General features: G+C 33.0%; 2 protein-coding genes across 6 annotated transcripts in view; one reads left to right on the top strand and one right to left on the bottom strand.

The window, feature by feature from the left end:
• LOC108322542 (uncharacterized) overlaps positions 1-6,807 on the bottom strand; it is a 31,608-nt gene extending 24,801 nt beyond the window's left edge. For 3 of the 4 annotated variants that reach the window (XM_017554670.2, XM_052868532.1, XM_017554673.2), the window contains exons 1-4: positions 6,488-6,807; positions 5,903-6,120; positions 1,507-1,645; positions 99-250 (exon numbers count right to left, since the gene is read on the bottom strand). In XM_017554670.2, the coding sequence (XP_017410159.1) occupies positions 99-250; positions 1,507-1,645; positions 5,903-6,037 (426 nt within the window). In that variant the 5' untranslated portion in view covers positions 6,038-6,120; positions 6,488-6,807. Of the gene's footprint in view, positions 1-98; positions 251-1,506; positions 1,646-5,902; positions 6,121-6,349; positions 6,381-6,487 lie in introns of all 4 variants that reach the window. The other variant, XM_017554671.2, reaches the window with a different exon arrangement.
• A 6,234-nt stretch (positions 6,808-13,041) lies between these two features.
• Positions 13,042-18,594, top strand: LOC108322521 (OVARIAN TUMOR DOMAIN-containing deubiquitinating enzyme 3). Of its 2 annotated transcripts, none has more exons than XM_017554645.2 (8): positions 13,042-13,174; positions 13,315-13,468; positions 14,325-14,412; positions 14,982-15,045; positions 15,289-15,394; positions 15,489-15,543; positions 16,398-16,451; positions 18,217-18,594. In XM_017554645.2, exons 1-8 carry the CDS (start codon positions 13,147-13,149, stop codon positions 18,346-18,348), a joined length of 681 nt encoding a protein of 226 aa, XP_017410134.1. In that variant the 5' UTR covers positions 13,042-13,146; the 3' UTR covers positions 18,349-18,594. The 2 variants fall into 2 exon arrangements, with proteins under 2 accessions (XP_017410134.1, XP_017410135.1); XM_017554646.2 differs by lacking the exon at positions 18,217-18,594 and adding an exon at positions 16,896-18,205.
• Positions 18,595-19,167: the final 573 nt, after the last annotated feature.

Genomic DNA, 19,167 nt, shown 5'->3' with positions numbered 1-19,167 from the left:
TATCAAAATAGAAGAAAATTCAGTGACATAGAAGAACAAAAAACAGAGAAACAAAAATCTAAATGAAGTGTTAGATTTTTCTTAAAAATTCTACTTACTTTTCTCCCTAAAACTCTCTGTTGATGTATCACTTGCTTAAATGAATATCTTTTACCAGGAAGAATGCAATCACGGAAAGATTCACCAAGTGGAACCTTGGAAGGTATCATGCCATAAATTTCCTGGCCAAATGAAGGACAATCCAACCACCCTGCATGTAAAGAATAAGTCTTTCATGTACATGTAAAACAATTGTAATTTGGGACTGAAGCAAATAAAAATGTGTCCATTGCGTTTTATAAATAAAAAAATGTTCTGAATTGGACCATTCAATCCAAAGCCCCCCCATATAAACAAAAACTTATAATTAAATACTTGGCCAAATTTATTCCCCATTAACAACGTTTATAAAACTGAATACAGAGTGCTACTAAGGGCAGATTATGTCTTCCAACCAAAAATCACCACACAAATATACCATTGGAGCATATGACCAAAATAGAATGTATATGTATAAAAGAATAATCAAGTTTTACTATCTACAAATCATCCTATTTCCTTTATATGGTAAGTATTGAATGCATTTTATATTTTCAACAAATCAATCACATCACTGTCTCATTTAATATTAGAAGGAGGATTATTAGCATTGCACATATATTAATATTAATATAAAAAATTACAAAGCAAAAGAAAAATACATAAAACTAGCAATAACAAGAAGTTTTAGATTTCAAATAACAATAAAATGATATCAAAACACCAAGTTGAAGACTTCAAATAATGACAAAACGATCAGCAGCCATGGTGGTTGGGTGGAACAGTCAGAGAGTGGTGCTGGCTTTGGTCACAAACTCATTGTTGCTGATTGCAGTGCAGGTCAAATCAGTGCTTGTGCAGTGCTGGTGCATTTTGTAGGAGCAGGTGCAGGTTCATTCATATGTTGTCTCATAAATCAAGCACGTTGTTTTCTTTTATTAGGGTGTGCTGATCAAATGTACTCTTTATTAAAGTGTAACGAGTTGGGTTTTGGTTGGTGACCCACCCTCTTTTCTCTTTCATGGTTTTCGAAATGTTTAGGGCCAAAATTCAGATTGGGTCACCCAACCCAAACATTTTCTTTTCCCTTTTACGTAGGTCAGGTCACATGACCAAGCCCCTTCCCTCTTGCATTTTCAGAAGGTACTCCACCACAGCCATAGCAGACACCATCAACACTCCCTGACCACCATAGCCCACAAGAACCTGCCACGCCACCATCATAATAAAATGGCAGTCTGTGGCCTTTCTCCACCACCACTTTCTGCCATAGCAGCATCATAGCCTCTTTAGTCAACACTTACCATTCATGATAACCCACAGAAAAAAAAATGTCATAAGGATAAAATATATTAAGAAATGTCAAAATTTAGCATCAGTAGTTACCAAATGCAAGGCAGCAAGTGCTGCTTGAAAAGAAACTCTTACCTGGAGGAAGCTTGCTTTTATCATACGATTTAAGGTTCTTAGAAGGAAATAGCTGATCATATCCTGGTGACTGTGACACCTGTACAGGTCTGTCATCTGGTCGTTCTCTCTTCAACCGTCTCTTTCTTTCTTCACGCTCCTAAAAGCAAGCAGTAATAAAGGAAGTGAGTGAATGAAAAGACAGGCAAACAAAAACCAGCTCAAAAATCTTACTATTCAAAAACCCTAATGAAGTAGCAGAAAATACGCAAGATTTATGATTGGTTTCTCCAAGAATTACTGTTCAGGAATCCATCCTGTTCAATTAATATAGCACACAACATCTATTTTTGGGGTTGTGGTCTTCTATTTCAGATTTTTAAAAGTATTTATCAAATTCTTTTTTCCCAAGTTATATTACTTTTCTCTGAGCAACTATATAAAAGTTGTTTTCTATACAATTTTTGCATGATTGCTTGGTCATCCACATTGGCCAAAATTAAAACAAATAGTTCCTTCACTTAGCAAACTTCAAGTCCTAGAGTGAATTCTGTCGATTAGAGAAACATGTTAGATCTTTTTTCTAAGCGAAATGAAAGATTTAACTCTATTTTGTCATTCATTTTCACACGTGGGGGCCAACCACGTCACATCTCTTGGGTTTAAATATTGTGTGTTGTTAGTAGGATATTATTAAGTATACTAAAAGAAGTTGTTTGAGAGGTAATAGAGATCTCTTTGTAATCATTACTTCAGGATTGGAGTTCTCTATTTGTAGAGGATGATGTATTTTTTCAAATCGATCAATTGAATAAGAATCTTCTTTCTTTCACATTAATCCTTTCACGTTGATATCAGAGGTCTTGATTTTGGGAATCCTGCTTCCACATTTCTTCATTACGATTTTGATTACATAAGTGCACCCATTAATGTCTTAGTACACTGCCGTTGCTGCTCTCATAAGCCATCATCATCTGCCATTTGCCAGAGTCGCACTACTGCCAAACTACCTCTACAGCTTTTGCTGGAGCTGTCACCGGCAGAGTTGTCACTGGAATTGTCATTGTTGCGTCACTGCTGCCTTCGCAGCTGTTGTTGCCACTACCGTCGTCAAACTTAATCTTCCATACTTGCCTGATGACAACTGTCTTAATGGTCATAATTATCTCCAATGGGCTCAATTTACCAAATGCACGTTAAAGGGTACAAGTAGACTCAATCATATTGAAGGAGAGGCCATATATCAAGATAACTCTAATTTCCAAATTTGGGACAACACAAATCATTATATACTTAAGGGAATCCAAGACCACTATTAGAATGAAATCAGCTGTTACAGATTTCTAGAGAATCATAATAGTATTAGAAGACAAATGACTACCTCTTGCATACAATCTTGCACTACCTTTGACTCCTTTCAAATTTGGCTTCTCCACCATCATCTAGGACTTCATACTTTTTTGTTTCTAAAATCTATGTTCCCTTCCTTATTTTCTAAAGAGTTTTTTTAATCATTTAAATGTGATGTATGTGAAATTGCAAAGCACCATTGTGCCAAGTTCATCCTTTTGATTTGGTTCATTTTGACATTAGGGGCCTGCATCAAACTCTAGTATATGTAGTGTTAAATGGTTTGTCACGTTTATAAATGATTGTACCCATGTTACATGGATTTTTCTCATGAAAGAAAAATTTGAAGTTTTTACCTTATTTGTCAAATTCTTCATATATAATCAATTAAACACTTACGTTATGATAATGGGAGGGAATATGCAAATCATGACATGTCTAAATACCTCTCCAAGAATGGGGTTGTTCATGAATTCACATGTGTGGACACACCACAAAAAAATGGCATTCATGAAAGAGAAACAAGCATCTTCTTGAGGTAACATAGACACTTCTTTCACAAATGTATGTCCCTAAATCTTATTGGGGCAAATTTGTCCTAATTACAACGGTTAAGAAGTGAACTTTAAGCCTAACTCAATCCCACAAAACCGGCTTTTAAGGTGAGGTTTGCACCCACTTATATACTTTAAATTGGCCTTATCTCTAGTCGATGTGAGACTTCCAACACCCCCCCTCAAACCGAGGTATATACATCTTGAGCGTGGGACTAGACATTAATGGGGGTCCGATAACGGCCCGATAGTAGGATAGGCTCTAAACTAGCTCTGATGGTTTATCGAGGAGTAGGTTCACTGGAAAGATACAAACACCAATGAAATTTGAACCCAACCACATAAGGGATTGACACTTCTCTCAACCCAAAACCTTAAGGCAATGACTTAATGGGTCTTTCACCTTTATATAGTGCTCTACTTTCTCATTTCTATCCAATGTGGGACTTGACTCACACTTGGATTTCCAACAATCTCCCCCTCCAAGATGAGTCCCTTCCACATTGGTACACTTCCCCTCTAGTAGAAGCATTCCCAACTAACCACAATCACGAATAGCCCTTCGTACCACTGTTTCGATCTAGGGACCATTCTACTCGTCTGAGCCGGTCACCAAGACGAACTATTCGACTCTGATACCATGTTAAGAAGTGGACTTTAAGCCTAACTCAACCCCACAAAAGGACTTCCAACAACTACTTGTTTTATTAAATGTTTACCCTTACATGTTCTAAATAGTCTGAGTCCCATTGAGTCATGTCTTCTTTCTTTCCATCAGTTCATTTTCTATCAAACCTTCATAGTTGGCTGCTTGGATGTTTTGTGTTGTCCATATCCATAGTCAGCACCATGGAAAGTTAGATCCTAGAGTTGTTAAATGCATATTCACTAGTTATGCATCTATAAAAATTTTGGATATTGTTGTTATCATCCTCCAAGTCGAAAGTTTTTTACTTCCATGGACGTTACTTCTGATGAAACTAAATTTGTTTACATGCATCCTCAACTTCAAGGGAGAGTTGATTTAGAGCTGAGTCTTTTGAATCTCCTAAGTCATATTTTGTCCCTTTCATTCAGGAACCGTCTCTTGACACATCTCATATGGATATTTGAACAACTTTATAAAGGTTTGGTGTGTACCTATATGTATTCAAGGTCCAAGGGGTAAACTCTATTCTATTTCCTCTCCTCTCTCTTTGTACTTTAGTTGCAAGATACGAATATCTATAAATATGAATATGAATCCAAAGAGTGATCTAAATTAAGATATCTCAAATTCCCTTTTTCCTATATTTTTTCAAGAGCCTATTAAGCACATTATTGGTTTGGCTTAGTTATACCACCAAAAGAATCAGCTTAATACTTATTTTTAAACAAAAACTTCAATTCAAACACAAATGCTGTCAATATGAGAAGAAATATGAAGATAGATGACACAAAAATCTTACTATTCAAAGCCTAAATTTGCTTGACTCTTTTACTCTGCATTAGAGCACATTTGGCAGTAAAATTTAAATTAATCCAAATTCATTTAGTTATTAATCATAGCTCTCCTTTATTGCAAGTAGGTAGATATCAAAATGAAGTATTTAATGCAATTACTACCATCACCTCACTAAAATAACCAGCCAGAAATAGGCTCAACAACTAACAAACTAATACTATCAAGTCAATATCAAATATTAAAAAATGAATTTGTTCTCCTGCATATGCACAACTGCATGGATTCACATGAACATATGATATTTTTTTTCTAAATGGTGGAATGCTTGGTTGCAATTGCTGATGCTGCTGCAATACTGGCATAGTTCCTTAGATACTGTTTGGCCTGAATTTTCAGAACTCAAAAGTTACTTTAAAGTTGAAGTTACAAAAGAGAGTAATGTTGTTTAGTAACTAAAACTATTTAAACTTGAAAATTAGCTTTTAAGAAGTAGAAGCTGAAGTCAATCTATATGACAATTTCATATAGTATGCAATGAAGGTGAAAACAGAAAGAGATTTATAAATTAACCAGGCCAGACTGCAACCCCATAAGATGCTTCGGTAGCTGTTCAGCATTAATATTAAAAGTTCAAATCATCATACCAGAAAAACTAAAGGGATCAAAAAATAATGCAAATAATATTGTATGGAGTATATAAAACATCCACCCATCCGCCAATCAATAAGAATTAAATATTCATATCAGGAAACATCAATTTATACACCAAAGTAAAGAAAATATAGGATGCTCTACACAGGATGCTCATAAAATATTAGTTCAAGCATCACGATATCAACAGTAAAATTAAAAATAGTGAGGAACATCAACATGCATGTTGCAAGCTCATAAATAACAATCAAACCTGATGAAACAACGTAATGAAAAATCATCAACAGTTTATCCCATAATACGAGGAAGTACCATCACAGTAGTCCTTGTCCATGGCACCACATAGCCAACAAACTAGGTCACTGTCATGGTACAGAAAAGATATCAAAAAGGACAAAAATTTATATACGAAGGATACCCGGCGTGCTATATCGACTCCACTTTCTGCACGCTCTTCGGGTGCATGAAACTCTTCAACATGTATCTTCTCTTCAAAAATATCTTCATCTTCCTCTGGAACCGGCAAGGCATTCAAGTCCATTGCAACAATCATCAAGCATCAAGTAACAACATTCGTCCGCCACAGTATAAGCTTCAATGCCCCCACAACCTTGTGTGTCAGTAATTGCAGCAATCCTGCACCATTCAAAAACAGCAAACCCATCAACCAGCTAGCCACAATTACTACAACTCAACACTTTACGACCTTACTGCTCTTAACAAAAATGCAAAATGCCTTCAATTATGAAATGCTAAAGCAATCACGAAAAACAACAAAACTAATAAAATAACGCAAAATCAAGGTTCTCGCAATAGACCCCAATTACAAAACAAATTTTCACAAATTAAAAAGCGAATTTCCCACCTTGTCTCGCGTTACCTCACGTCTCCCAACTCTGAGGAGCAACACGTAAGCAGAATCAAAACTCTCATACACATCAAAATCCACCCAGGCGTAGAATTTAACAGAAGTGAAGGCGCAGAAGAGTCTAAATTCACAAACCTGAGCAAGCAATCCACGAGAAACGCGGAGAATCAAAACCCGGTCGATCACCACCGTTACGCAATTCGCACGAAAACGGAACCCTACAATCCTGGTGAGCTGAGAGAGCGAGAGTGAGAGTTCGCCTCGAAACCCTAGAGAGAGAAAGTAGAGGTGGAGAGAGAAGAGGTTTGTTTGTTAGAGTTAGATAGAGAGAGAAAGTGAAGTTTGTTTGTTGCTTTGTGTTTTAATTATCGAATAAGAAGAACGGAGGCACGGAGAGAGAAAGAGCGCTTAGCACTTAGCACTTAGCAGGAAGAGGTCGCAGACGAAGAAATTCACGATTCTCAACTATGTCTACAAATAATAAATAATCAGTGTTTTTTTTTCCTAATTTTGTTTAAATTCAACTTTTAAATTCTTAAAACAAAATTTTCGGTTTTATTTTTTATATCTCTCTTTTTTTAGTTTTTCACGGCATAACCAAGTATCACTATCAAATATAAAGATGTGACGGTCATATTATTAATTATTACGTTTAGATGTTGTTATTTTAATTTTAATATGTTCCATATTATATAATGATAATGATTAGAAATTTAGAGTAATAATTAATAATATAATTTAAGTTTCAGAAAACCTTTTGTACACGGTATTAAGTTTATAATTAAAAAGTTTTGTTATTATAACTACTGTGCCCATGTACATACTTAAAAGTTTAATTAACAAAAACGAATATTTATATTAAAACTGTAATAAACTATATACATATGAAATCATTCTAAATTTTTTATTAATTTTTATCCTTTTATAATTATATAATAGAAATAACTGTAACTTTTTATCAAAAGAAAAAGAAAAAGTACAATAAAATATGCATACTAAAAAACATTTTAATTTTTACTTTAAAAATGATTCTTACAACTATACATTAAAAATACTTTCAATTTTTATGTCCAGTATTTTCCGATGATAAAAATTAAAAAAAATGGTTAATGAGTATAAATATATAAAGAATGAATGAGGTACAAAAATTTTACCATTACAGAGTTCAATCCATAATATTAACTATTATAGACTTTAATTTATTTATATATATATTAATTCGGATTTTACAAAAATAAATATAAATATGTAAATATATTAATTATAATGACATTTGCAGTGTGAAAACAAGAAAAAGATATAAAGTGGTACATTGATTTTAATTAATTATGCCTAAAAGATTTTTTATATTTAAGAATAATTTAATGGATAAGACTTTTGGGTATAAAATTCTTTAAGTTTTTTTTTTGTTTATTTATAATCAAGCTAAAATCTTCCTATTAAGTAAAAATGTTTTATGAAAAAAAAATACATGATTTTTCATGACAAAAAAAAAGTAATTATTGTTATAAATTTATGTGTGTTTTAACTTTAAGAATGTTTAAACACCTATGGGAAAGACAATAATAAAAGTCTAGATGGTCATAGCCAATGTTCATTCTCAGTGTCTAAAGAATGTTTTTGTTGAGAAAAGAAAGCATAACATGTGTTTAAAACTTAAAAAAGTGTGTTTAGTGTAAGCTGACAAATAAGAGGCAAATCCAAGTGTTTCAACAACAGTGAATGAAATAAAGATGAAGTATGCAAGCCTTTTGAAGAACCTTTTATACAAAATATCTTCCATGATAAGTGATAACATACATTTTGTACCCACGTTTGAATTTCTATTGTATCTTCTAAGTACTTTTGTTATTCTCTTTGTTTTGCTTTTTGTTACATTTTTTTTTCTTTGAATAAATTAGGCTTTCTTTTTAATAAACTGTGCCTCTTTTAAATAAATTGGATTTGTTTTGCATTGGACTACTAAATATTCCTTTTCCTTTAAGCATAACATTTTCTATAAATATCCTCTTTAGCTAACTCATTTTGCATTGGACTCCTTATTTTCAGGTTTTTATTTTCATATATGGACATGAAGTTTGGAGTTTAAAGCTATTTTTCATACATTTTTATAAGTTTAGGCTGAAACACTAAATTTTCTTTTATATGAGATTACATTTGTATATGGACATCAAAGAATGGTTTCCTTTTGTTCATATGAATTGAAATTCGAATTTAAAGCCCAACTAAGACAGCTTCGCCCACCATGGCTACGCCCATCGCCACCGGTTCATCTTTGTCTAACATCATTGGCTCAACTTTATTCTTTCTAGTTCAGCATAGGTCGGCCTTTGATTCCACTTGAGCACGACATGCATTGGCTCGGTCAAAAACCTTGATTTGCAAAGACAACCCCCTTTGACTAGGGGTTTTTCTACAAAAATCACAAACTAAAAAAAGGGTTAAAATCACAAGGAAAGAGTCTATCTAAGAAAAAAAATACTAATTAGCACTCTAGTCAAATTAAATGATTTAAGTTCTTAGGTCATGGTCATATTGCATTTGCATGTTTCACCGTCACACACTTCTCGCTCTTCTTCTTCCTCCAATGAGGATGAATACAAGGTTTCAATTAATGGAGACCTACTAGATATAAGACGTCTATGGGGACAAATGCACAAGGACTTTGATCAAATTCAAAGGGAAAATATTTTTCACACTAGTTGTCTTATAACTAGCAAGGTTTGCTCAATGGTCATAGATGGGTGAAGTTGCACCAATGTGGATAGTACATGTGTAGTGGACAAACTCAACTTGCCTACTATCACGTAGGCCAAGCCTTACAAAGCTTCAATGGTTAAGTGAAGGAGTGAAATCTTGGTCAATAAAAAAAGTCCATATTTCCTTTTCCATAGGAAAGTACCTATATGAGGTTTTATGTGATGTTGTACTTAGGGAAGCAACTCACATCTTATTAGGTAGACCTTGGCAATTTGATATAAATGTTCAACATGATGGTCTTACCAATAGAATGTCATTTACTTTCTAAGGTCACAAGATTGTATTGAAATTCTAACTTCAAAAAAAAAAAATACACGAGGATCACCTCATAATGAAGTCCAAGAGAGGTGGAGGAAAGGAGAAGGTCAAGCACAATTGTCTCATCTCTCATAAAGAGTTACTTAAAGTTATTGAAAAAATATAGTATATTTTTTGTGTTCTTCCTTCACAGTGTCTATCAACCATTCTTGTCCTTAAGTCTCCTAAGTTAGATAGTTTGTTAGAGGAGTTCCAAGATGTGTTTCATGATCCTCCAAAAGGTTTACCACATATTAGAGGGATTGAACACCAAATTGATTTCATACCAGTATCTTCTCTTCCAAACCATCCAACTTATAGAACAAATCCCATGAAAACTCAAGAGATTCAAAAGCAAGTAGAAGGTTTATTGTCTAAAGGGTGGGTTAGAGATAGTATGAGTCTGTGTGTTATGTTTGTGATACTTGTCCTTAAAAATGATGGTTCAAATTATAATTAAAGAAGGAGAAGAATGGAAGATCGCCTTTAATACCAAATTTGGACTATATGATTGACTTGTTATGCCCTTTGGTTTGACCAATGCTCCTAGTACTTTCATGCATCTCATGTGTCATGTCTTAAGACCTTTCATATGTAAGTTTGTAATGGTCTACTTTGATGACATTCTCATTTATAGTGTGTATTTATATGATAATTGCATGCATGTTAGGAGTGTTCTTCAAGCTTTAAGGGATGCATCATTGTTTGCTAATATAGAGAAAGGCATTTGTCAATTTCATTTTTTTTTATTGTTTTGTTGTTTTAGTTATGGTACAATATATAGAGAAAGAACTCGCTTATTCACCTTTTTTTATGTTTAGTCATAAAATATTTAATGTATGTAAATTATATAAGTGTCTAACATGTTTTGGTATATATAATTTCATGCATATTTGTGAGCACCTAGTTTATGATTAGAGCAAATCTAGAAGATTTATATCCTTTTGATCTAAAAAATGATCATACATACCTTAGGCTAGTAAATAATCTATGATTTCAATTTTGTATCGTAGAAATTTTATGAAGATAAGCCATGGCTAAATAGTTAAGAAGTGAATGGTTATTTACAATTGTTTATGATTGTTCGGTTGCTGAGATAATTTTTATTCATCGCATCATTTTATTGGATTACTAAAATATGTTATTAAGACAATTGTATAATGTGGGTAATTATGTTGGGATATTTGTTAAATGACCTATTAACTTTCAAATTCCTTGAGCTTTGAGTGTCTTTCATCTTTGCTTTACATGACTTGGGAAAATAATTTGTGGAGTTTAAGGTGTATGTTGTTTTGGTGATGGATTTAGAGTACATCTGAATAAGTGGGTGTTAAATTCATATAAAATGTGGCTATCCAAGCTAAAAAAATTGGTTCAATTCCCAATCAGGTTTGAGAATGAAGGTGATTACATTGATTATGAATATAAGTTTTGGTTCAATTCTTATGAAATGAATGGTTAATAAACAATAACATTCATTTATGTTATCCATTATTTACTTTCATGAGTGATATGTTGAGTCTATCGAGGAGGAGGTTCACTGGGGAGACACAAACACTAATAAGATATGAGCCCAACCATATAAAGGATTGACACCACTCTCTACCCAAAACCTTAAGGCAATGAGTTAATGAGTCTTTCACCTTTATATAGTGCTATACTCTTTCATTTTTATCCAATGAGGGACTTAGACTCACACTTGGATTCCCAACAATCTCGCCCCTCAAGGGTGAGTCTCTTCCACATAGGTACACTCCCCCTCCAGTGAAAACATTCCCAACCAACCACAACCATGAGTAGCCCTTTCCAACAGTCGTTCATTTTAATGAGACTTGCTTACCACCGTTAGGTCTATCGAGGAGGAGGTTCACTAGGGAGACACAAACACTAATGGGATCTGAGCCAAACTATATAAGGGGTTGACACCACTCTCTACCCAAAATCTTAAGGTAATGGGTTAATGAGGTTTTCACCTTTATATAGTGCTCTACTCTCTCATTTCTATCCAATGTGGGACTCAAACTCACACTTGGATTCCCAACATGATGAACTTGTCGTTATACCTAAAATGTGGTTTTCCAAGCTTAGAAATTTCTTTAATTCTTAAATAGGTTTGAGAGTGAAGGTGATTGCATTGATTACAAATATAAGTCTTGGATCAATGCTTATTAAGTAAGACAAAAATTTTATTCCATGCATTTTGAATAGGATTTGTAAAAGTGTTGTTAAAATAATTGTGGGATGTGGTTGATTATGTTGTGATATTGGTTATTAAATGATCTTTTGACTTCCAAACTCATACATTTTATGTTTTGGTGAATTTTGTTTGAATTGTACTAACCATTTCCCTTACCTTCTATTATTATTGTCATTGAGGGTTTGATATACTCTATAAAAAAAACTAATAACTATTTAAAAGATGTATTTCACTTAAGAATATTGTTAATGGGTGGGTGAAGTTGAACTCAGAACCTCTCCCACCCTTTATTTCAAACCCTTCAAACCAACCTTATAGAAATGTTAGTGAGGGAGTCAAACCCACAATTTATCTCACCCTCCCTTCCAATTTTTACCATTAAGCTAACTTTATCGCTCTTGATTTGTTCTGTCATTATTTTGTGATAAATTGTGATGATATTACATCACGCGTTAAAGTTGCATGTGGTTTTAATTTAAGTATTTTCGATATAAACATTTTACTATACGAGTTTTAATATATCCCTAATAGAAATGTTGTACACTCTACTCTCATCTTCAATTCCCCGTATCCATTGTTGTTCACTTCAAGTCCCACTTCCAATTGCAACTCACTTCGTAGTTTATTTGACCCTTACGATAATCATTTCCTTTGCCTTATTATGTTTTTCCTTCTCCAGTTTGCAACACCATAAATCGTGACCCATCTGCTTTGCCCCTCCCTTCAAAACCTATCACACAAGACTAAAGTTGTAGTTTTAATGACAACTTCTCTATAATTTCAAAAGGTCAAGTTAAAGTAGTATTTTGAATTTTATTTTACCCAAAAGTCATGTTCATAAATCAATGACTACCCTTTAATGTAAAAATTTCAATACTACCCAATTATGAAATTTCTGGAAAAAAGAAATTGAACTAGTATTATATTTTTCTGCATATCCCAAATATATTTTAGGAATAAATATGTTTTTAGTCTCTAAACTTAGACACAAAATTAGAATTCGTTCATGTCTCAAATTTTGATACAATTTGATCCACACATTTAAAAATGAATAGATATAGTCATTTTAACCTAATTGTGTGTGAAATATTTTTGATGTTTGAGCTATTTACACCATTTAACATATCACATCTTTTAAATGAAAATTTAAAACACAATTTAATGAAAAAAAAATTGGAATCGTTAAATTAAAATGATTATATCCATTTATTTTTTAAGTTTAAGACAAAAATATATTAAAGTTTTGAAACAAAATTTTAATTTAGAGAATAAAGAAATATTTAATTGTGATATTGATTTCTTCTCTATTTTCATTTTACGATTTATTTCATAAAATATTATATTTAAGTAATAAAAATAAATATAAACAAAATTTAAAAATAAAAAAAATGATAGCGTGAAAGTATGAGGGTGCTTCTTTTTCCAAATAAGAAGAGACGTTTACTTCAGTTCTTCCTCTCCTTAGCGTTTGGAAGACAAAAACAGCCTTTTATAACCTTCTGACACTTATCTCCTCCTACGTTACAGTCCCTCTCATTTCATGGCACACAAGTCTTTCAAATTCAATGGTAATCTCACAACTCCCACCTGAATCCACATTTTCTTCTTCACTTTTTTTTTTTTAACTTCCTTTCCCTCTATCTCACCAAACAATGAACACGCAAAAATTAAAACACTCTTTCCTCTATTTGATTTTTGAATCCGTCAGAGCATATTCTCGAGCAACTGAGAAATGGGACTGCGAAATTCGAGCTTGTTTCTTCCCCCGCTCCTTCAGTTGCTGCTTCTCCGAACAACATCACAAGCTTGTTTGGAATTGGGAATCGTAGCGCTCTCTTTTTCGCTAGAATTGGCTCTTCCTCGTGAGTTTTCCATTTCTTCTCTCATTTTTATCTGTCATTTTATTAGTTTTTTTTACGTTGAAATATGTTTTTAATATATTTACGTGATATTCATTTTCAATTTAGTCCTCATATGAACATAAAGATGTTAATTTGTTCCCAAACGTTTATGGTTTTTAATTTCATTACATATGTTTATCGTCGTTAAAATATAGTAGTCAATGAAGAGTGGAGGAGGATGTGTGTTTGGATAAACAGAGTAATGAAGCATTTGTTAGTAAGTTATCCAATGCTGAAATATGATTTGAAAAGCTTATTCTGACAAGGTACACCATGAAATGTGTTGAATTAGGTTGAAAAGAAGCTTGCAGAGAGGTTATAAGACACTTTCTTAATCCAAATGGGCTTTTCATGGATCATTTCAACTGAGTGTCAAAAATAAGCAGCAGAAATACTGTAACTTTTAGTCCTGACAGTTCCTATACTGCATTTTAAACTCCATGTTAGTTTGGTGGTGTTACAAGGGCAACATATGGTGAAAATAACATTGAAGATGATTATATACGCATGGAGAACTTTTCTGTATTGGATCCAAATTGACAACAATTTCATGCGATGCATAGCGGTAGAAAATTCATTTTGACATAATTTTATTGTTATAGCCGCGGGGAACAAAGTGGGTCTATGTATTTGCGTCCAAATTTAGTCCATAGTCACTAAAAATTTGTATCTTAAGTTCATGAATTCATCCTTAATAAGGGGCTTTCAGAATAACAGGTTTGCTTGATAGGGTTGAATGCTTTAGAAAAAGTGGATTATATTTGAACTCTTCTCAATGCTTTGGATTTTGACGAGTTTCATCACTATGTCTTCACAGTATTGGGCACTCTCCCGCAATGAAGAAACTTGAGCATTTTTCAGTTCAGAAGGTTACAGGGGATGGGCGATGTCTGTTTCGTGCACTGGTATTGTCTTTTTTGCTTTTGTTATTGGCATTCAGTATGATATCTGCGCTGGCTATTGGGATGAAAAGATTAAAAGAATTATGAGAAGTGAGTAATGTAGAATTTAGATAGTATTGACTGAACTAGTCATATTAAGTTTGAGGTTGCTGGTGAAGGGCTCCTTTTTTTGAGAGTTACAACTTAAAACTGGAATCAAATCCTTGTGTGCATATTTACTCTGGTGCATTAATATTATCTCCTTTTTTCATGTACTGCAGATAATCTAATTAACCTTGAGATCTAGAAGGTTCTTTGAATGGCACCACTCTTCAGTAATAGGTCTAGAAAAGTTGGAGGGTGAATAATCACTAAGCTTGGACAGTGTCTTTACGGAACATACCTTATTTTTACGTAATTTTGTGATTTTTTTAGAAGCTGTATTTGTATGAGTTGTAATGCCACATTCTTTTGCGCATATAAATTTGTTAAATGTCAACTGCCAAATCTTTTCATGAGTTTGAGCTTCCACAGTGCAAGTTTTTCATATTGATTTAGTTGGTAAATGTTAACACTTGGTTCAATGACATAAGGTCAAAGGAATGGCTTACAACAAGGGAACAGTTCTTAATCAACGTGAGGAGAGAGAAAATGCAGGTATGCTTATATGCTACTGGAATGTGCGTGATGATACCCTGTTGTTTGTTTTGCTTTCTACTACAGAATTACATTATGTGAAACAGCTAGGCGATGATAGTTTTGGCTGTTTCTGCTATCAAACTGAACTACTTATCTTCTTGCCATGTTTATTTTTCGTGCCTTATAAGTTATTACCTTTTTCCTCCTTTCTCTTCGATTTTCTTTTCTTGTCAATGTTTTGCCTTGCCCGTGATAACACAGATGAATTAAGAATGGCTGTGAAAGAAGCTATATGTGAAAATGAGGGTGAACGTAATTTATATGAAGAAGCCCTCATTTCCATCACAGTTGATGAACCTCTAAATCGGTATGTTTTGGAAGCATTAACAGAAAATGAAGATCTCGAAGTGTGTTGTTAGTTTGAGTTAAATGTCATAATTAAATGTGTACTTTTTTTGTAGTTACTGCCAACGGATCGTACGACCTGATTTCTGGGGAGGAGAATCAGAGCTGTTGGTTAGTGCTTCCTTTATGGTTACCTGCTAAATTTTGCAAACTCTCCTTTTATCTTTTAAGGATAATACATTTCCCAGTTGACCTTTCGAGTTTATATGAGTTTAATTTAAATGTTTCACAGTGGATCTTCTAACTTTTTATTTTAATTTCAATGTCATTCACGTCTTTCTCTTTGCCCCCATTAATTTATATGTCAAGATGGTAGACTTTGTTGAGTTCTGGTCTATGATATGAGATATTGCATTAAGGGTAACTTTATGCTTTTCACAGAAAATGTATTCTAAAGATTACCGTTGAATGACTTCAAATTGACGTGGAAGTCAATAGACCCACTGAAGAAATATTTCTGGTATTGATAGTATTTATCTGACATCGATGAGTCAATGACATTTTCCCACAAGGTTTAAGAAAATATTTTACCTTGAGTGTGTTTTGTAGCTGGAGCTTGCTGGTTAATCAGACATTGTAACCCATAAAACTTTTATCTCATCAAGGAATTGGAAAATTTGACTTTCTTGAAATTAAATGATTCAAATTTTAGAGTTAATGGGTATTTTAGCTTATGCATTGCATATAAATGTTTATTTTATATAATTAATAGCATTAATAAATAAATGTTTAATATCATGTTTGAATTAATATTCATAATAAATAGAGTTTGGTATCATGTTTAATATTTAACCATTGAGAAAACTTATATCACGAGTTTCTAAGTAGAACTCCCATTGAAACCTTTCTTCATCTCTTCTTTGGAGGAATTGGTTATACTTCTTCATTGACTTTGTGTTTACAGCTGGGTGCACAAACCCTTTGAATGAATTATGATATACTGACCTATGACAATATTCTGGCAGGTGCTGTCAAAGTTATGTAAACAGCCAATCGTTGTGTACATCCCAGAGCATGAGGTATACGTTAAACAATTTTTCTTGGTTAGCATTTATCTATTTTGCTTGGGAAGGAAGAGCTTGCAATTAGTGTGCTCCTATCCTTTTGTTGAGTATAGTCACACTGTACACACTACAAGACAGATTAATTTTTTATCGGATATTATGCGCATGACTCATATCTAAATATGGATGGAGGTGGTCATAGATTTTTTGCTGCTAAAATTTGTTGTTTGGATTTAACTGGTAATTGATCTTGCATTTTGGAACTAAAATGCAGAGAGGTTATCTAGAATATTAGTGCATTTGTAATGATAAGCTGTCTTGTGTGTCTTTTTTATTAAATGGTTATCATGTGTTTTTAATACTATTAGGAAGTAAGTTTAAACTTAACTCATCCACACAACTAGCTTTTAAGAGGAGGTCTGCCCTCACTTATGTATTATAATTTGATTTTATCTCTAGTTGATGTGAGATCTCCAACACATTCGATCATGCAAAGGATTTGATATCTCAAGCATGGGACTAAATGTTTGTAGATAGTCTGATAATGGTCCCATTGCAGGTGATACGATATACTCAACAAATCTTGTTATGTTAGACTTTGATACTATATTAGGAGATAGTTTATATTTATCTCAATCTTACAAAATTAGCTTAAAGTCTCTTATATATTTTGATCATGATATTACTAGCTGATGTGATATCTCCAGCACTCTCGAGCATAGGATTAAATATTTGTAAGTCTAATTGGAGTCAATCTCAATTGGTGTAGATGATAGCATAATGGTCGGATAAGATGCTACTTGTTGAATATATGTTGGATGGACATAATCATTGTTTAATCTATGGACTTAAATTAGGACCAGATCGAGGTTTCCAAAGGGCAGGATTTGCTTTGATTAGAACGATTTCTAGGTTTAGTATTTTAAGGTCTTAAATTTCTGAAGTTAATGTTTGAAAGGATAGCTGGGTTTAAAACAGATATGACAGCAACAAGGTTAAAAGTTTATGTATCTCAGTAGGTTTTGTGAAGCTAAAGCTAGAGTTATGAGAGAAATTTGAGGGCAGATGCATGCCTTTTGCAACCCCGATTGGCAGACGTGATGAGGGAACTAGAAGGGAAACAGATGGGAAAGGTAAGAAATAAGGAAACTTAAGCCTATGACTTCTAGGTGCACGACTGGAGTAAATTGGAAATTAAATGTTAAAATATTTGCAAACGAGAAGTGATACTGTCAGACTTAGATCCCTGCCTTCACAAACATTCTAGGATAGCAGTGGAGCAAAGTGAGGAGAATTTTGAAAATCATATCAGCTTCTTGTTTGTTTACTTTATTAGGCATTCATAACCTATGAAGCTCAAACACATCTCTTCAATACTATGTCCAAATGTCCAAAAGACGCTAAATATTTATATAGCTAGTCCATGTTTTCTTCAATACTACGTCCAGGTGTCCAAAAGAGGCTAAAAATCTATATAGCAGGTCCATGGTTTTTAATCTGTGGCAGTAAAGATGCGTTTATATTCCAACCTTAATGATAAAGGGTTCCATTTTGATCCTCTTCCCATTTTTATTTTTGAATGGGAGATGGTAACCATTCAATTGTTTTTCTTGTATTTAATATTTCAGTAAACTCAGAATTTACTAAAAATTAAGTCACGTTATGTTTCTTCCTGTTCCGCACGCACCTAGGATATGAATGTATCCTTGTATCAATGTGTTATAAGGTTGCATCATATAATTTATCTACTAAAGTTTCCTGTTTTGTAAACTACATGCAGCATAGAGGCGGTGGTTTTGGATCTGGCTTCATTCCCATTGCTGAGTATGGAAGTGAATTTAGAAAGGGTTCTAGGAGAAAAGCTGTGAGGCTATTGTACAGCGGCAAGAACCATTATGATCTTCTGGTATGAGGAACTGCTAACGAAGGAGAAGGAAGAAAAAGTAGGAGATTAAAACGCCATTTTTGTAATGATCTTGTTCTATTCATCCACGTATTTTGTTTCTTGTTTGTTTTACGATTTTTGCTAGTCCACCATGAACACCTAGTTTTCATTTTTAATATGAAACGAAGTATTCTAAAACGATTTTGAGGTTGAGCACAAATGTAAAAGAAGTTTAATTATCCACATGGAAGAGCATTTCCTCTATTTTGTTAATTATGAAATTTTGATATACTTGATTTTTTTTTGTATGACTAATCAATTTAAAAATAACTTGATATAACTTTTAAAGTAACTATTATAAATATATATGCTGTAAAATTATTTCACATTAAGTATATAACCAACTCTCCTATAAATTATAAAGAGAATTTGACGATTCTCCAACCAGGTAAGGTTATATAATATTTTTATTTTATTTTAAAATAGACACGTACATTATATAATTTTAACAAAACGGCAATTCCGTGTTTTCTTTCCTAATTCTTAAATATATATTTATTTTAAATGTTTTAATAAATGGTATCCATCTCATATAAATATAAATTCTCTAATGCTCATAATCAATTTGTATACGAAATAATTATAACATAATGCTTCTTGTTTCTATCCATATCCTTAAAAGAATATATCTAAAGAATATCAATGTTGATTAAATATCTTATTAAAGAAAAATATATAAAGAAACTCCTATCTGATGGAAGATTACAAATATTGTTATATTATAATTAATCAATCACGAGTAAGAAAAATACTACGTAAATCAACGATTGCAAAGAGTATATCCAA

The sequence above is a fragment of the Vigna angularis genome, chromosome 9, assembly GCF_016808095.1.
Source record: "Vigna angularis cultivar LongXiaoDou No.4 chromosome 9, ASM1680809v1, whole genome shotgun sequence".
NCBI lineage: Eukaryota > Viridiplantae > Streptophyta > Magnoliopsida > Fabales > Fabaceae > Vigna > Vigna angularis.
This window is presented reverse-complemented; position numbering and strand designations above follow the sequence as displayed.